The sequence below is a fragment of the Podarcis bocagei genome (assembly GCF_964188305.1).
Source record: "Podarcis bocagei genome assembly, chromosome: 3".
Classification (NCBI taxonomy): domain Eukaryota; kingdom Metazoa; phylum Chordata; class Lepidosauria; order Squamata; family Lacertidae; genus Podarcis; species Podarcis bocagei.
This window is the reverse complement of record NC_138127.1, coordinates 40,877,346-40,896,871: the sequence shown is the minus strand read 5'-3', so window position 1 is coordinate 40,896,871 and position 19,526 is coordinate 40,877,346. Positions and strand designations below refer to the sequence as shown.

At 39.0% G+C, this 19,526-nt stretch overlaps 1 protein-coding gene across 1 annotated transcript in view; it reads left to right on the top strand.

Annotated features, from left to right (window-relative positions):
* Positions 1-18,469, top strand: part of MAN1A1 (mannosidase alpha class 1A member 1) — a 53,957-nt gene extending 35,488 nt beyond the window's left edge. The window contains exons 7-12 of the mRNA XM_081187695.1: positions 482-575; positions 4,882-4,997; positions 6,618-6,837; positions 9,414-9,586; positions 11,238-11,353; positions 13,546-18,469. Coding sequence (XP_081043821.1) covers positions 482-575; positions 4,882-4,997; positions 6,618-6,837; positions 9,414-9,586; positions 11,238-11,353; positions 13,546-13,669 — 843 coding nt within the window. The 3' untranslated portion in view covers positions 13,670-18,469. The remainder of the gene's footprint in view (positions 1-481; positions 576-4,881; positions 4,998-6,617; positions 6,838-9,413; positions 9,587-11,237; positions 11,354-13,545) is intronic.
* The last annotated feature ends 1,057 nt before the right edge of the window (positions 18,470-19,526 follow it).

Genomic DNA, 19,526 nt, shown 5'->3' with positions numbered 1-19,526 from the left:
GAGAGTGGGACAGGGGGAGAGTGCAAGCCAGTATAAAATGATGGCTTGAATCCTAACAACTCATCTGTAAATGGAAGAGTTGCTTCTGTTTATATAGGCAACTGGAATCCTGCAGAAGGTCTGGTTGGAGTACGGGCGGGGCAGCATTTTTGTCAATCTCCTCTTCCCATTTTGTTGCTTCTCATGATTTTCCAGCAGATTTTCAAGGGGCAGCAGTGGGAAGGAAAGATAGGCAAAAAGCATTTCCTCTTTCCTCCTTCCTTTTCACTGTGGAATGTGTCCCAAAAGCAAAATTCTGCTCATGAGACTGTCAGCAGAAGTTTAGCTAGAATATAATCCAGTACTCTTGAAAGAGTTGCTTCCCTTAAGTTTGAATAGTCATACATTTCTTTTCTTTTTGCAAAGAATAAATTCTTTATGTAAAATACACCAAAAAAATGTGCATATGAAACACCATAATTGTTTTTGTTATTTGACATAGGTTATGAACATTAGAAAAGTTTTAAAACGATTGGATAAGCCAGAAGGTCTTTATCCTAATTACCTAAATCCGAGTAGTGGTCAGTGGGGTCAACGTAAGTATATCATTTTCACTGGCGGTATGCACACATTTCAGTTATTTTGTTTAAAAACAAAACGTTTAAAAGACTTCTTAAAAAGCTACTTGAACTATATTGTCAATGTGGCTTTTCTTTGTCCCTTCATTATTTGTGTTTGTTTATAAAATGTACACTAAATATACTCTGAACCAAAATAATTGTGATAGTTTTGTTTTCAGGAAATAGAAATGCATTTTCATGATTTATAAGTGGTCATAGCAAAGTTGTCCTGTTCATGCAAGCACAGTAAGTCTCCCCTCCCTCTCCCATCTCCTCTGGAGGGATTTGGGAACACTCAGAAAAGAATGGGGGTTGCATGGGGGAGAAGAGAAGGGGGAAATTATCTTGTGCAGGTGGGACTCGTTTTGTGAATGGGACAATTCTTTTGGACACAGTTCATTACAAATGCAGCAGTCATCTTGAGAGCACATGTATCTATTTTACTTGTTAATTATAAATATTTAACAAAAGATTTACCGATACAAAATTTCAAAATTCATAAAGTGTTATTGCAGACACGTTTATTTGATTTGTTGCTCTGGTTGTAAATCTGGATCAGGCTCTGTCTTATTTTACAAATTTCCAAAAATCACATTGACAGGCATTGCAGAATAAAAGCTATAATAACTTGCTTTTTTGACATAGAAACATGCAAACTTGGGGGCATGGTAACCTCTCTAGAGGGGGGTAACTGCCTAGTTGTAGATAGAGAGCTGTAGGTCTTTTTGTGCTGTACACCTTTAAAATTTGCTTTTCAAAAAAAGTAATTTAAAAAAATAGACTCAGTGCTCAATCATGTCATTTCTCACGCTCCTGTGTTTGCTGATAAATTATGATAATATTGCATTCAGTAGGCTGTGGCCACAAGGTTTGGCTGGATGGCAAATACAGTGGTACCTTGGTTCTCCAACTTAATCCGTTCCGGAAGTCCTTTACAAAACCAAAGCGTTACAAAACCAAGGTGCTCTTTCCCATAGAAAGTAATGCAAAACGGATTGATCTGTTCCAGACTTTTAAAAGCGACCCCTAAAACAGCAATTTAACATGAATTTTACTATCTAACGAGACCATTGATCTATAAAATGAAAGCAATAATCAATGTACTGTACTATAAAATAAATAAGACAGTATTGTAGATGATAAAAAAAAATTTAAAAAAATCTTACCTGCACTGATTATAGTCATTCCGCAGTCACACAATCAATCAGTAGCTGAACTGGGTTCCACACAGTCACAAAAACAAATTAACCGAAAAAGCCTTAAAAACAAAAACACAAAATAAATAGCAAAAACAAAAAAAAACCAAATTTAATCCATTCCGAAAGTCCATTTGACTTTCGAAATGTTCGAAAACCAAGACACAGCTTCTGATTGGTACAGGTGCACCAGAAACAATAGCTGACAGCCGCATCAGACATTCAGCTTCTGAAAAACATTCGAAAACAGGAACACTTACTTCCAGGTTTTCAGCGTTTGAGAACCAAGGCGTTTGAGAACCAAGGTACCACTGTAGAGATAAAAAGGTAAAACACCTCTAAGCTACAAAACACAAGCTAGATCCTTCTTGTAGTTTGTGGTTGGCAATGGATAATCAAAATGCAATATTCTTAGCAATGAGAAGATAATAAAATAAAAAATAAAACAGCAAACATTTCAAAACAAACAAACGAGGGAACTGGGGTTGTTTGACAAATGAGAGCAAACAAACACAAGCTGAAGAAATGCAACCAAACACATCAAACGCTTTATAAGAGACAGGACTTCCAAAAGTGTTTCTCATTTTAAGACTTCTCATACACACCACAAGCCTTCTAGGTAGCCCCGCAGCATGCATGAAGCAAAGTCCAGCTCATCCCTGTAAGCCTGTGATTAGCACATGTTTGGTAGGAGGAGATCATGCTACCCTTCCTCCAGATCCCCTTCTCTCCACACTAGAATTCTTATATGGTATTGTAATTAATAATTGAAACATTGGCCTGGCTTTCTGTGAGACTGTTTGGAGCTACAGATTGGCCTAGATCTGTACAAATATTTTTGGGACAAGCCCATTTGGGACAAGCCCATTTGCTGCTTCTACCCACTCTAGGCAGGACACAAATCAACCTGATTCTGTTTGGACTTTGGGCTTTGGCTGAATCTGGTGCACACCCTACCTTTTACTAAATACCACCAAAATGTTGACACTGGGCCTTAGAGAATATTGAGACTGCAACAATAGCCACTGTGAGGCAAAATATTTTCTACTACAATTAGACCAGCAGTACTATAGTTCCGAATGTTGGAACTATTTTATTGCTATTGTTCCTGTACATTTATTTAGCCTTTTTTACTTCAGTTGCAAATTGAAAGTGATTTCCAGCGTCATGGGTCAATTAGATTTGTCTCTAGCAATAATGGATATAATAGCAGGACTTATTATTGATGAGACTCTACTTGTGCTATTTAGTCTGCAAATGTCAAGAGTTTCTGAGGTAATTCATTTAGGAAACTGCAAAGGTCATTTAAATGCTGCTATTCAGAGATCAACCTTCCATCACAGAGAGTGCACTCATTCTTCTGAGAAAAGCTTCTTTCTTCTTTGTATTGTGGACACTCGTGTAATTAATGAGGTATTTCTTTACTTTTAAAAAAGTGTTCTGTTTTGTTAGTTCTTCGTAATTCTATCTTGCCATCACAGAACAATTCTTTGGAAATGGAGAGCAAAGGTAACATTTCAGAAAACTAAATACCAGGTCACAGGCTGATAGTTAAAGATGCACACTGTAAAGGTGAAACCTTTAACAGGAAAAAGTAGGCCATATTACTTGTTTGGTTTTAAGCCTTAAAGAGTAAACAAGCATGTCTGTCCTTTCAATTTTGAAGGCATAATTTGGAAAGGAAGAACTTCATGAAGTTAAATAGACTTCTTTTCAGGATATTTGGTATAGGTGGGAAAGGGAAAGCTGCCCCCCCCCATCCCTCCCAGAATAGACATACTCCTCAATTTTCCAGATTTCATTTAATATAAATAAATTTCTGGTCCATACGGGGCACATTGCTCCAGCAGTATTCTGCTCATTAGCTATGTGAAACACTTACTTTATTCTTCCTTTCACTGTTTTGCTGTGATTGAAGTCATAGCAATGACTGACATTTAGGAAATCTGCCATTATGGTCAATGACCAGAATTTTTTTGCAAATATATAAAATATCAAGGAAAACAAAATAAAGACCCCTAACAATAAAATCACTAGTACAGTGGTACCTTGGGTTAAGAACTTAATTCGTTCTGGAAACTGGAAACTGTTCTTAACCTGAAGCACCACTTTAGCTAATGGGGCCTCCCGCTACCACCGCACTGCTGCTGCGCGATTTCTGTTCTCATCCTGAAGCAAAGTTCTTAACCCGAGGTACTATTTCTGGGTTAGCGGAGTCTGTAACCTGATGCGTCTGTAACCCGAGGTACCACTGTAACTGTATCATACTATAAAAGCACCAGACATGGAAAACAAAATGATGTTTGCTACAGTTAGTCCCTGGTGACTAATTTACATGCAGCAGCACAGTATTTAGCCATCTTAGAAGAGGTAGATGCACTATGATCTGGAAAAAGAAAGAAAGCATAAAATGTATCTCATCATCCTAGAAATATTCATTTAAAAGGTTCAATAAAACTCTTAAGTGTAGCATTGCCTCCTATTTAACCTAAAGGAGAATCAACTTGCAAAATCAAACAACATGACTTAAAATCAAACCTAAAGAGTCAGCTTAAAATTAGACTGGTTCACCTTTTTAAACCCAGATGACGGTATGCATTGCATTTGAACCATGTGTCAGTCCCACTTATAGAATAGAAAGAATAGAATGAGTTCATCAAATCAGGTTGAATGGGAGGACTTTTTAACTTTGTTAGGGGTAGAGTTCAGCTAAATATGCCGAATGCTTGACATTCTTTCATGCTCGCAGAGCACTATATTTTGAAGTAATACAATACAGAGTGATTGGATTTATATATAATCAGCTTATCAAAAAGTGTTGTTTGTAGAGCACTTTTATTCTGAATAATGGCTTGCAGCCCAATCCTTTGCATATCTACTTGGAAGTCAGCCTCACTTTGTTCAATGGCAATTACACCTAGATAAGTGTGCGCAGGGTTACAAATTAAAATAAGTTCTTGGGTTTCCGGCTTTACTGTGCAAAGAGTTATTTTGCAGTTCATCTTTAAAATTAGGTGGGGAGTGTACAGACACTTAAATTGAAGGTGAAATTAGTTTAGAGTGCTTTTCTGTTTGTTTCTTTTCAGATCATGTGTCAATTGGAGGGCTTGGAGATAGCTTTTATGAATATTTGCTGAAGGCATGGCTAATGTCAGACAAGACAGATGAAGAAGGCATGCAGATGTATTATGATGCTGTTCAGGTAAATGAAATATATAAATCTACTTAAGATTTTCTAATATGAAACACCTTCTAAAGAAAGGGGCTTTGCAGCATATGTTAAGTGTCTGGATTGTTTAAATGTTTTCAACAATAAATTTTGATTGAATATGTATTCCTTTAAACAAAACTTTTAAGTATATTCATCTACTTTACATGAATGTCATTGTTCCTAATTTATGAATAGACCGTGATTTCCTCCTACATCTGTCTTCACATCGTACTGATTATGTACCTGTGTCTGGTGGTCAGATTCCCAGTTTCCCTCTAGTTTTAAGATTAGCCGAAGCCTATTTATCTGTGAAAAGAGGTACAGTACTAACAAAGCATATAATTTACTCCATGCTTGGCAGTAGAAAATTTTTGTAAATGTAATGGGTTTGACCCATAGACAGACTCTGCTCGCATGCCAATGATTTCCCAAACTCCTCCCCTCAGAGGCTGCTCCCAGGATCGAGGGTCCTTTCAGAATGGTGTGTGATAGGGCATGAGGGAAGCAGGACTGCTCACACAAAACATCTCTTGAACCAGACCTACATGGTTATTAAACATGTGTCAATTCTGTTTCAAAACATTATGACAGCACATTTTTCAATAGCTTTTATGTTGACAACATTAGTTGACGGAATGTATGTAGTGGCCTTGCAGGATTTCCCCCCCCCCCCCAATGGCTACAAGGAACAGCAATAACTAAATATTGAAAATCTGTTATTTCTGAATGAAGCCCTCACTGGCTGTTGTGACTAAAATGTATCTTTGTGACTGTTCAAAGATGGTGGGTTTTTAAAAGCAGTCCTGTACTAAATGTAGCCCTTTCACTCAGGTAAAGGGAAGCATAATAAGTTGGGTTTCCATCTTTTTAAAAAGTTTAATCAGATATGTCAACTAAGCCTATGCTGTACAGAGGCCACTGCATATGTGAAACACTAGTAACATACTGTGTGTGCCGAAATCTGCCCTTGCCATGACAGCTGCTCATTCTTCATGAAATACTATACCAACCTATGGAAGTCGCTTATGGGGAGGGGGACTGCTGCCAGGCAGACTAAGAAGCCTCTAAATCTTTTCACATTAGAGTTCAAGAATGCTAGAGTAGATACTATCTGGATCTGGCAAGTTGTTTATTTTAAATATGTCAGTAAGGCCTAGAATTTTGTCCTTTGTCACTATTTGCCTCGGTTCTTCACGTCGCTCCCGGAAAATGTCACTTCAGGCAGTAAAGACAGACACAACAAATGTATTCAGCTCCTTTGTACACTCCTTTTCCTCCCCTGCTTTCTATTGATGCAGCCACCTGCCTAGCTGGTTTCCTGCTTCTGATGTATTTAAAGACTATTTTATTGTTTGTCTTAATGTTTTTAGCAACATGCTTCCTTTTTACAACCATTACCGTCTGCTAGCATTTTGGTACAAATTTGTTTTTCATATTGTTCTAATTTGGGCAACGCTTCTAGTTTCTGAGGGAAGCCTTCCTGTCTCAAAACAACTTCCTTGATTCTTCTTGTTAACTATGACAACATCCTCTGGTACCCTTTCTGATCTGCAGTATGCCTTCCAGCTGAGCGTCTATTTCTAATACAGAAATATTTTTGCATCTTTCTAGTCTATCGAAACCCATCTGCTCCGAAAATCTAGCACTGGTTTGATGTACATTGCTGAGTGGAAGGGTGGGCTGCTTGAACACAAAATGGGCCACCTCACTTGCTTTGCTGGAGGGATGTTCGTTCTGGGTGCAGATGGAGCACCTGCTGATAAAACTGGACGTCACATTGAACTTGGTGCTGAAATTGCTCGCACATGTCACGAGTCTTATGATCGCACAAGTAAGCATTAAACTTTGTGGAGTAGCTCTTTTCCAGAGGGTTCCCCCCCCAAAAAAAAAAAACTTGCCCAATTCTATATTGATGGTTAGTGCTGTGCATTTTGCTTTCCCCCACCCCAACATAGTTAATACATTTTACTTTTTCTGCATTGAATTTGTGTTACTTGTCACCACAGAATCGCAGACTTGTAGAGTTGGAAGGGTCCACGAGGGTCATCTATTATTTTGACATGCCCTTCACCACCAGATCCCAGAGCAGATTGACGTGCAGCATAAATTAATAATGCAGAGTCTTCTTCAGTAAAAGAATAAAAGCTTTACCGTGTTAAAACTTGTTTGCAAATAAACAGCATAGTGAACAGAAGATTTAAACTAGCTTCAGAGCATACACAGAGTACAGGCTTCACTTCTGAGTCAGACTCCATACACACAGACACACACACTGACTGACTGACTGACTGACTGAGTCTGCCTGCAGACAGATACAATACGTATACAGAGAATGAGTCACCCTCAATATGAGTCACAGTGATTCAGCATGCTAAGTGATTCTGCAGCTTTTCAGCACTTCACAACATTTCTAGACTCCTTTACTGCTTCCCTTACTGCTTCTGCTCTCAAATACCTTTGTCACATGACATATTACAGCAATTTAAAATTTAGTATTAAAAACAGTTAAAATAAATTACAGTCAGCAGAGTACAGTGGTATCTCAGTTTAAGAACAGCCCTGCTTACGAACGATTACAAACTCCGCAAAACTGGAAGAAGTTTGAGAACTTTACCTTGGTCTAGGAATGGAATCCGAATGGTGAAAGGGCACCGGTGGCGGGAGGCCTCATGAGGGAAAGCATGCCTCGGTTTAAAAACGGTTTCGGTTTAAGAACGGACTTCCGGAACGGATTAAGTTCATAAACCGAGGTACCACTGTATGTTGTTTGGAGGGAAGTTTTTTGAGGGGGAGTTTCCCCTTGATATTAAGACCCAGAGTGGTATATTCATGCATTCAAAGATAAGCTGTAGAACTGCTTTTGACAACCACCTTCTGTCCTTGGAGTAGTTAGACAACACCACTGAAACTATGATTGGTACAGGATGACACTACCTGTAATCTATTTTCTTATTGACTAAAGAGTGTTTCTCGCTCTCTCTTTTAACACTGGTAGCAAGTTTTGTAGTGGGCTATCAGCCAGTGAGTGCCTGTGTTAGTTTGACAGACGTGTAAAAAGCTAGACTAGCTTTTCCAACCTGGTGCCTTCAAGATGTTGTTGACTTCCAACTCCTCATCAGCCCCAGCTAGCATGGCCAGTGTTATGGGGTGATGGAAGACATAGTCCAAAACATCTGGAGGGCGCTACATTGGAGAAGCCTGTGCTAGAAATCAGTTCCACTCAGTTTACTTGGAAGCTTCCCCATTTCAGCACACATGCATTATGTATCATTTTGCCTCTGTTAAAACACATTCAGTAGATAATGTACACAGTTGTCCAATATCCATGTACATCAATGGGAAAACTTCTAAAGGGTTTGTTTTTACAGGTATTTTTAAAAAGCTAAAAAGATGCAACATGTTCCCAGCAGATTTAAATGTATTCCTATGTCTTGGACTTAACTGCCTTTACTAACGACTACTTTGTAGATTTCAGTAGCGTGTTAATAGTTGCTTCTGCTTCCAGAGGAACGGGCACTTGTCTTGTGAACTTCCAAGTTACACCAAACTGTCCAGTAAAGGGAAAAGTAGCAGACTTTTGTATCAACTTTGGCTGCAAAGTATGATCAATGCATGCAAGAGCTTAATTTTGAATTGCCTAGAACTTGAAACAAGCACAGATCAATATTTATTAAAGTATTTATATGCTACAGTCTCTGGCGGCATACTTCAATAAAACACAAAAATAATTAAAAACAGTACAAAACAATAATTAAAATGGCGGGCCAGACTAAAAGAACTCAAACCAATGCAAGACTTGTCAGTATAAAAAGATATTGAAGAGACACCTAAGAGTCAAAAGTGAGGGTGCTTGCTGAATCTCGGCTGAAGGAGTGTTCCCTGACCTGACTTCTAGTTGAGATCAGTTGAGCCTATTTAAAACAGGCTAAACTGTTGGCATATAAACCCTTTCAACCAATTGGCATTATGTACTCAAAAAATAATAAGATTTTAAATATTCAAGCTAAAGTTTCATCAAGGACATGTTTCCTTTTCCAATAAAACCTGGAGTGAGAGAAAGCAATATGGCTAGAAAACTTAGAGTGGTTCATACATAAGGCCTATTCATAGTCCAACATTATCTTTGACCCAACTTTCAGCTTGGAAATATTGTTGCCTACAATTTTTAAGCAGATTCATTCTTCTAGTTTTGTTTCCCCATTTTGCCCTTTTTATTCTGCATTATTTCCTGGAAGGGACAGGGATATCAATAAATGTCATAGAAGAGGTGTGTTTTTATAAGTTTTATTGGGATGTTTTCAAAATATTTGTGCCCTCCACACTAAAATGTCATGCATTAATGACACAAGCAGAGTTGAAAGTTTTTCATGTGCCAACTCAATTGGATATTGCACATTGTTTGTGTAGGCATGAAGCTGGGACCAGAAGCCTTCAGGTTTGATGGTGGAGTTGAGGCAATTGCTACTAGACAGAATGAAAAATACTACATCTTACGGCCTGAAGTTATCGAAACCTACATGTATATGTGGAGATTCACTCATGATCCAAAGTACCGGCAGTGGGGCTGGGAAGCTGTAGAGGTAATATATTTGTTTGTTTCTTTAAAGGCTTAAATTTGAATAATGTGTTTTATTTTCACTCAAAATAAGCTTGCCTAGTAAAAATTAATGATTTTTCTGCCTCATGTGAATTTTATAATTACCCAGTTCCTTAAATAATTCCTCATTAACAGTGTCCTTATTCATTCCTTCTAACTCCTTGATTTTAGTTCCTTAGTGCCCTCCCACCTTGTGCATTAGCTGGAAATACTGATAAATACTCAGTTTATGAGTCTTAAACATACGGGAGGAAAATATTAATCCTTGTGACCCAAATGTGGGGGGTAAATAACAAAAGAATCCGCTAGGTGCCCAGATTCAAAACGTGGAGCTTTGCATACTCTGTAGCAGAAGAGAGCCCCCAATAGCAGAGTTTAAACACACAAAAGTCTAGCAGCAATATCAATAGGAATATAGGTTGGTAGACCCTTTTACAGTGTTCCTCTTTTTCTACCACTCTTGCAATGAACTGACTACACACTGGTAAGTACGTTTAAAATACTTTATTTACAAAATGTTCCAGAGGTTCCAAAGATTCATGCATTTGTCCAAGCAGCAGCAAGGAGAACACTGGCAGAACACTCTTGGGTAGAAAATACAGAAAGCATCAAACACATGCTCTAAGCTTGGCGCTTGCTTAGACAAATCTTCTTGACCAGTTACATGGCTCAGAGAAAGGGAACAGGAAGAGAAGGCTTCACTCCTCCCACATCACAGAAGTGTGACCTTAGTCTAGGAACAAACTTCTCTGTTCTTAACCCCTTCATGTACTAACCAGCACTCATGCATAGTTATGTTTGACTGCAGTTTCCCACAAAATATCCCAGACAGTTCTCCACAAATCTCCTATTTCCTTTTGTGTGAAAAAATAACTATTAATTCTTTTTTAGTATCCATCAGTACCTAACTATTTTAACATGAATATATTCAGTGTCCAATTCCTTGGATTTATTGGCTGCCGGTCATGTCAAAAGTGATCCCAAAGCAATATATAGTAATTACAGAGCAAATACCACAGCCAAATATAAACTTCAATGCAACTGTAATCATAAATATCAAAACATGAACATCAGACAAATATTGAAATGGTAAAACCATAATAGTAACAGCAGCTGCAATCACTCACTGGTGCACTTCCCAGTAGGGCCCCATCAGCAGATACCAGGATAACTTCAAGTATTTAGGTCCCAAGTCATACTGTGCCCAGTATCTTTCAGTATCTTCGACTTCCATCAGAATGGTTGGTGAGCTGGGAAACACATCAGTACAACAGGAGCTTTGTCTAGGTGTGGAATAAAGATGGTAGTTTTTCTACTCTGCATGTCCTTTGAGTTCAGGAACTGTATCTGTTTGAAAAAACTACAGCGTAGGGAATTTGAGAACTCCATTTTGAAGTTGTGTGTTAAATGGCTCAAAATCAATGAGACTTTAAATAGCAATCATTAACTGGTCTTGTTGGCTTCAGTTGGGCAGTTGTTTTACATTTGTTGTGATGCTGGTGTTTAATTGTGCTATTTTATATTGTTTAAATTTTTAACTTTGTGCTATTAGGTGCCCTGAAGATGTTTTACATTAAAGCGCAGGGTGTAAGTTATAAAATATCAAACTCCTCTTTTCCTTTCTTTGAATTCAGGCATTGGAAAAATACTGCAGAGTAGATGGCGGCTATTCTGGTGTTAGGGATGTTTACAGCAACCGTCAAACCCATGATGATGTGCAGCAGAGTTTCTTCCTTTCAGAAACACTCAAGTAAGCAGCTGAAACCCTTCAGTTTAAAAGTTGAAGAGCTAAGAGTCATTAATCTTTGTATGGGCTGGCGTACAGGGCAGCAGAACAAAAAAGGGGTATGGGAATATGGGGAGTCAGAACCAGGAGAAGCAAGCAGGTTATCTCTAGTGGTCTTTCAAAGACAAGATGGTCTGTTTACTGAAGTTCCATAGTATTTTAACAGATGGGAGTTTTGCACATAATCTTGGTGTGTGGTAGAGAAAACAAGTTCTGCTTTTTTTGGCAAAGAATTGCGTGGAAATGCTGTTCGGGGCCAGAATAGAAGCAGGGGGCTTCAGGGGGTACTGCTGTTGTCTTCAGCAAGCATGTCAGTTCAGACAAGGACAAAGAAATGTAACTGTGACCAGGAACGCCAGGGCTGTGATCAGGCAGATTGGTTCCAAGTAAGGGTGAGACTGCAGTCATTTGGTTCTGTGCCTCTGAAAACTGACCTGTGGGTAGTGTCGGACCTAGGACTTAGGAGAACCATGGTCAAATTCCCACTCAACCTTGAGCATTGAACCCATCCCTGTTTCTCCACTTACCCCCAGTGTTTTATGAGAATAGACTGGAGGAGAGAAGCATTTATGCTGCTATGAGCTCACTGAAAGAAAGTCAAGATATAAACAAATACTGGCAGAGCAGGTCTCTAGAAAGTCCTGTGATTCATTGCATATCATATAGAAATTTGCTTAGTTACCTTGAATTCTCCATTTTCTGACCCAACCCTACTTTCTGTAACATGGGAATAATAAATACTATTAGTGAGAATTTATGAAGTGTTTTGAACTCTGGCTATGTGCTATACAGTGGTACCTCGGGTTAAGTACTTAATTCGTTCCGGAGGTCCGTTCTTAACCTGAAACTGTTCTTAACCTGAAGCACCACTTTAGCTAATGGGTCCTCCTGCTGCTGCCACGCCACCAGAACACAATTTCTGTTCTCATCCTGAAGCAAAGTTCTTAACCTGAAGCACTATTTTTGGGTTAGCGGAGTCTGTAACCTGAAGCGTATGTAACCTGAAGTGTATGTAACCCAAGGTACCACTGTATAAGCTTTAGTATCTGTGGAGCCTGGCAGGGAGCAGTTGCCCAGGCAGATGGAGGGGGCTGATGGAAAGAGAAGGTTGGCAAACTTTAGTTACATGCAGTTGTTTCAGTTGCTTTTCTCCAGAAGTCTGAACTTCTCAAGGAAATGTTAAGGAAGTAAAGGTGCTTCCAAATCAGGTAGGCGAGACCCTTTCAAAAGTCTCTCGAAGCAAGCTTGAACACCTAAGCATTAATTCTTAAATACTATCTGAAATGTAGTTCTGTGCAGCAAAGTAATCTAGTTTTCATAGTTGAGCATGGTTTGATTTATGAAGGAGTCATTCCTTTCTGTGTTACAGCACAAATTGAGCAGTGGATTTGGCAAGCTATCCACCTAAAACGAATAGTTAACACTACCTGGACAAATACTTTATTACAAATACTATGTTCCCAATAGATAATTTGTGAAGGGACAGAAGAGGGCTGTGTGCTCTCAAAGGGGAGGCTCTTGAGCAACTGAGTATCATCTGGCATCTGCGTGAAAACTATGAAAACTAGATGGGCCTTTGGTCTGATCCATCAGGGCTGATCTTCTGTATATCATCCCTTCCAGAGGCAACAGGGGCTTTCTAAGCCCCATTTAAGCTTCTGGAGCATCTGTATATTGAAGAGCAAAAAAGTCCCATAGCTGCATTTCCATGTTTCCTTCGAGGAAATCTCTTCTTTCCCTATGTGTCATTTTGAGTGCTAAGCTGCTTTGCACGCACACACAAATGTGAACTTAGAAAAGGAACTAAAATTTAGATGCAGTCAGGTATTTTCCTAGCTATTCCTTTATATTTTGTTTTATTTATATCCCACCTTTCGTCCAAGGAGCTCAGGTGGCAGACATGGGTTTTCCTTGCCCCATTTTATCCTCGCAACAACCCGGTAGGGTAGTTTAGGCACAGACTGGCCCAACGTCACATAATAAGCTTGAACCCTGTTCTCCCAGGTCCTAGTTCAACACTAACCACTATGCCACATTGAAGATATATTGTACTTTTATTGATCTAGGTGTTTTGAGAGATACAAATGATTCCATTATTATTCCTATGTGAGCCTTCCAGTTTTGTAGTTTGTTAATATCCTCTTTTTTTTTGCCAGGTATCTATATTTATTATTTTCTGAAGATGATCTTCTACCGTTTGAACATTGGGTCTTTAACACTGAGGCACACCCTCTACCAGTTCTGAAAAAAGAAGAGGAGGAAAAAAGAAAAAGCCAATAAAATAATGCTGAATTCTGTTTGGGGCACACAACGTAGTAATTAAAATTCCATCATTTTTTAGTTTTGAACCAATTATTTGCAGTCTGGTGTCTACCCGTACAATATTTAACAAGTGACCTAAAGTAATTAATTATAATTAAACAAATTTATGTTTTGACAGGAATTGTAACTTGTCATCTCTAGATTTTGTTAGGCTGCAGTGTGCATCTGGCCAAATAGAATACAGAGGTCAGCATGTTACTTGTTTTCCATTTTGTTTTTGACTGCAAAATCTTTTCCTCCTCTGTGAGGAGATGTCTGCTTTAAGCTGTAATACTTTGCTGTGTTGCAAAAAGCCATAAAGAATTAAGTATGAAGAGCTTTTTCTTTTTTAATATATGTTAATGTGGTTTGTCTATTACTAGAGACAAATCTGACTGTGACAGCCTCTTCTTATGCGGGTCTCTCATTAATTGGTAATTTGAATACTTTAGAAGGTGTTCTGTTCATAAGAATAGTTTCATCTCATCTGTGTGCACTATTATGTTAAACTGTGGCTTTTCTTGATAGGCAAAGTCCAGGTGTTGAAACCCTTATCTAATAACAATTTTAGAACATAACTGCAAATCAACTTAAATACAAGTAAATTTAGGGCCCTTTTTTTCTTTTCCTGTATTTGGTTTCACAAGCAGCCACAACACCCAAGAGCATAGCAGCTGCCATCTGAACTTACCCTTATCTACAACAATTTGCAAATCTCAAAACCTTCTGTTAGTGCAAAGTTTCAGCATGATTTGCATTTGAAGGCACAACCTGGTTTCTCCTGAAACTTGTAATTTCTTATGAGAAATGGGTTGATCTGTGAAATCCTTTGTGTTAAGCCTTTGCCCATTTAGAGACTAGGACTGGCTAGTATTGCAAGTATGTTGATTGCCATTTCAGACATTCCACTGTGTGACACTTGGTAGATACCAGGAACAATGCTGTGGAAGTAGGAAGAGAAGGTGCTATGCTTTAGAAATCCACATTTCAGCTTTCATTCACATTTGAGAGATGGAAAAAAACCACTACTGCTTTAAATGCTTTGCTTTAAAAAAGATTCTACTCTGTACTCATATTAATCAGTGTTAATCAAAGTGACAGAAATTGAATGTTGGTTGAGACAGCCCAATTTTTTTCAATAACTGTGGTTAGTAGTCTAATCAGAGGATGAAACAGCACCGCTTTTTCCAGTTTACCAGTTGGGATGCCTTTCTGAGCAGAATAGCCTTTAATTAGTGATTAATATAGTAAAGCTACTTGGCCACATAGGTGCCTGTGATTTAACAGGCACACACTGTTATTCTAATCTATTACAAACCTTTTTATGCTAAGAAATATGAGAACCACAGATTTGATTCAACACAGGTAACTCCTTGGTAGCTGAAGGACTTTTTGGAATGGTGCATAAAATGAGTGATCCACAGATTTTTAAAAAAACCTGGTGATGATCTGCATCAGTTTCTGTGCTGATGAACAGCTTTACACAATTCTAACTTTCAATATAATAGACTTACCCAGGGCTATGCCACAGCATTTGTGAAGGCCATAGGAATGAAATCTCTTATATTTCGATCTGGTAGAATAGTGAGAGAACACAAGCAATAATTCCCCCCCAAATTTATGTATTATTCCTCTTTCTGTGCCTCTCCGTGCTACATTCATTCCCTACTCACCCATCCCAATTTTTTTTAAAAAAAAATTATTCTAAGATCAGGCATGGCAGCTGAAGAATCAAAGGAAACCATGCGAGTTGCTGGCACACATGAATCTCTGGTTATTACAAATGAGTTGCCTAGCAAATTTTCTTAAACTAAAACTTGATTATTATTCAAGACTGATGTTCAGGTAATTGGATATGGTGTTGGTATATGGATTTTTAAGCCATCACAAGAACCACTATAATAAAGTATAATAATGAAAATACAAGCATTTTTTTTCTTTATTTAACTAGAATCGGTGTCACATTTCTGATTCTGGACTTCTGCTAACATCTTTACAGTCCAGAAAATCAGTTAGACAAATTAAAAGAAGCCTTTCATATGCTATGCTCTTCTGCTATGTGTCTGTGTGCTCCATTCTTTACTCATTTATGTGAAACATTAATTCAGATGTTATTCACTTTAAACATTTTTATTTGAAAATAGTTGGATAGCCTGATGTATAGAAAATCAATACTGTGGTAAATCTAAACATTCCTTTACTTTCTGTTATGAGAAACTTCATATTTTATCCTCCCCCCCCCCCTTGAAGGAATGAAGGGGAAAGAAGCTTCTGGTTTATTTCTAGCTCACAGGCTATAATGCATTTTTCAAACTACAAAGAACATCCTATTGTATCACCCAAAGCACTTTTGTGTGTATATTCAAAGTCTAAATGCAGAATGGAATTAAATTCTCTAATTTTTTAAGCAAATAGTGGTGGCTTCTGTCATATAAAGAAAATATATGCAACACACAAGCGAGAGGACAGGATCAAAATATACTCAGCCATACAGGTATTCTCATCTGGTAACTTGGAATGATGTAAGTCTGCTGGTGTTGACTGGCAGACCTCTGTTTTTAAGGTTAATTGGTTCTTCAAAACCTAAAATGGAAAAGCAAATGCAAGACACCAATTAAATGTAGGGCTGCAGAGTCACCAAATTTTTGAAAGTTGCTAGCTGTATAAGTTTTTTTATTTTTAAATGATTTCCCAAGCTTAAGTTACAGCTTCAACGAAAGAACCCCTCTTACTTTCTGTGGAAACTAGTGTCAGTGGGGGGAATCCATCTTCTGAGCAAGTTCTCCCACAGAGGCATCGTAGTAGAATGTGAATTATCCCATTTGAGATCCTATATGAGGAATAAAAGTTAGAACCAAAAGCAGAGGGCATCTTCTAAGACTGAGCCAATAAAAATGGCAGTGATCTTGGATTACCTTGTATGGTTTTCAGTTTTCTAATATAGTATTCCATTTCTGCCTTCTGACTGAAGTCCTGCCAGGCTCCATTTTTAACAGGCTGCCTTGTAGAATTACCACACCCTTTTTTGTGCCAATCGATTGCTTCTCTTCACGTATAAATCTGGAACATTTTGTTTAAAAAATGTTCTGTAGAGATATAATCTGCTATGTATAGCTAAGACAAATTGTCCTGATTTTCAAAGGCCACAATCCAGATAGTATTTTCTGTTCAGTTTAACAGGCTTTTAAACATTCCAAGAGATGGCATCATTGAACATAAGTAGCCCTTTGTAACTTGCTCTTCTGGGCTTTCAGCAGATGCTCATACATAGAAGTAAGCAAAGCAAAGCTTTGTTGTTAAGCAAAGCTCAGTAAACCCTATAGCCCTCAAACTGTGTAATGCCATATGTAGTGAATTGTTAAAAATAATTTTCAGTCCAACCCCATATTCTAGGCAGGATACATCACACCTTAAGCATCCTGTTTCTCAAAAATGTCCTGATAGAAGCCTTTAAAGGGAATCATTTTTCCAACACTCTCTTAACAGTAGTATTTTGTCAGTGGCTCAGGTCCAGTTGACATCTTTTATTGCCTAATGCAGGCATAGGCAAACTCGGCCCTCCAGTTGTTTTGGGACTACAACTCCCATCATCCCTGACCACTGGTCCTGTTAGCAAGGGATGGTGGGAGTTGTAGTCCCAAAACATCTGGAGGGCCAAGTTTGGCTATGCCTGGCCTAATGCATAGATTTCTCCCCTATTTGTTGCCAATCTTCCAGTGTGGACCTCATCAAAACCCACTGGTGCCATTTTGGAGGAATCTGGCCAAATGTGTGAAATGGTTACTGTGCTTCTGTGAAACTTTATTTTGTCAGTCACTATAAACAGAGTGGAAATAGAAATTTATAAATGCAGCAGGAATTGTACTGGATATTTCTTATTTTCCTCTTGCAGGCATTTTAGTGATTATTTCACCAGGTTTATTTTCCCTAATGTATTTGACACAAGTGTTTTGATCAGTTACATATTTCTCTTTATGGGAAGTTGTGATTATGGTAGTTTTTTGTTCATTGGTCTTATTATTTGAAAGAGCACAATGTTTCTATAACTTACAGTAATCAGGTTGTATGTACAAGCTGCACTATAATGTACCTTTTTTGTAAAGTGATGTAAGTAGACAAGAAGATTGTATCTCCCTGTAGAACTGCAAAGTGTAAGAGAAACATGTTTTTATATCTTCAAAGCAGTAATTTATGTTAACACAAAACACCAAAGTATAAAACTTCAGAGTGATCACCATTTAAAAAGTTGTAGCTACAGTCCTGAAATTATTTACAGTGGTGTAAATAGCTTCAGAATTAACTTTTAGTATTTCCTAGAATTTGTCACACAATCAAGCTGGAAATAACACTGTGTTTACATTCAGTAGGAGTAACTATGGGTGACTGAGCTAATGCTGACCACTGTATGTGTAAATTAAGGCAATTTTTAATTTTTTTAAAGTGTCTCTTCCTGTCTCAACAGTGTCTAAATTTACATTGCTCTTCAGCATATCACACTGCAGTTGTTTAAATATATATTAAATCCTGAAATGCGAATTTAAAGTCCATGTTTGTTTATATGACAGCTCTATGATACCCAGTGACACCTTGTTGATTCAGTAAACTTGTGTGGTCATATTGTGTATTTTTTTAATTATTATTTCTGCATATCCCACTTAGTTTTCTTCCACCTTTATAGAAATCTCTGAAGTTATAAGAGAACAAAATGCTTACTTTTTAAGAACTATATTTGTAAAACAAAACAAAAAAAATCTATTGTGAATAAAGTCTTTTAATACAGCCTCTTATTTTGGTGGATTTTTTTCCTTGCACTGAAGTGCCGAAAGAGTTAAATTTCCTGTAAAGAGGAAAAGTTATTGTCAGAGCTGCTTGAAGATCCTAGCTCACAGAGGATCACGCTAGCCAGCGATCATTAAGTAAAAGTCTTTATTGAATTGCAGTTTCCATTCTCACGCTGCTGCGCGCAACTCTACGTCTAGTAGCTAGATCGGCGAAGCTCCGTCTGAGTCTCCGCCCCTTGTGCACCAACTTAATATCCTAGCCCTGCTCCACCTTTTCCGCCTGACTGTCCTCCTCTGGGTCCCTCTACCCCCCGGGGTTTCTTCCTTCCTGGATTCTTCTGACGCTGACCCGGACCCTCCTGCCTCCTTGCGCCGGGCTTTAGGACCTGGTTCCCTTTCCGGGCTGCTTACTGCGCCGCCTTCCTCTGCATTTGAACTTGGCGCGCGCGCCCAACCTTCCACTTTCCTCTTAACCGTTTCTTCGCTCCCCGATGGAGGTGTGGCCACTCCTGACTCATGCCCTCCCTCCTGTGGTGAGCTGCCAGCGCTTGCCCCCTGGCTCCCTTCTTCTTCCCTGCTCCCTGGCGGTGACGCTGGTCCCGATTTCCAACTGCTCTCCCCTGAGTCCCCTCTGGCTCTATCTTCCTGGGGTGCCCCCCTAGACTCCCCCCTTGCCCTGGCCACTGGTGCTCCTTTCTGTGAATCCTCTGATTCACTGGAAAGACTAGGAGATCTCGGGTCGTCGTCATCACTCATCTTTTCTTCTGCCTCCTCCCCTTCGCTCTCTGTTTCCTCCCTTGGCCTTGCCTCTGCTCCTAAATCCCTGACATCCATCCCCCCCTCGAAGCCCCCCATTCCCCCCTCCCCTCCTTCCGGTGCTGGAGCTGGGTGCTGCTGTTGCAAAGGGACGAACGTCGGATATCGTTCGCTTCCCGTGGCGGGCCTCCATCTGAAGTCTCGCGGGTCTTCCTCCCTGCTCTCGTCGACGACGGTCACCTCCGCTTCCATCTCTGTGCCGCCGTGCTCGAAACCAGGGTCGTCCCCGAAAACGTCCA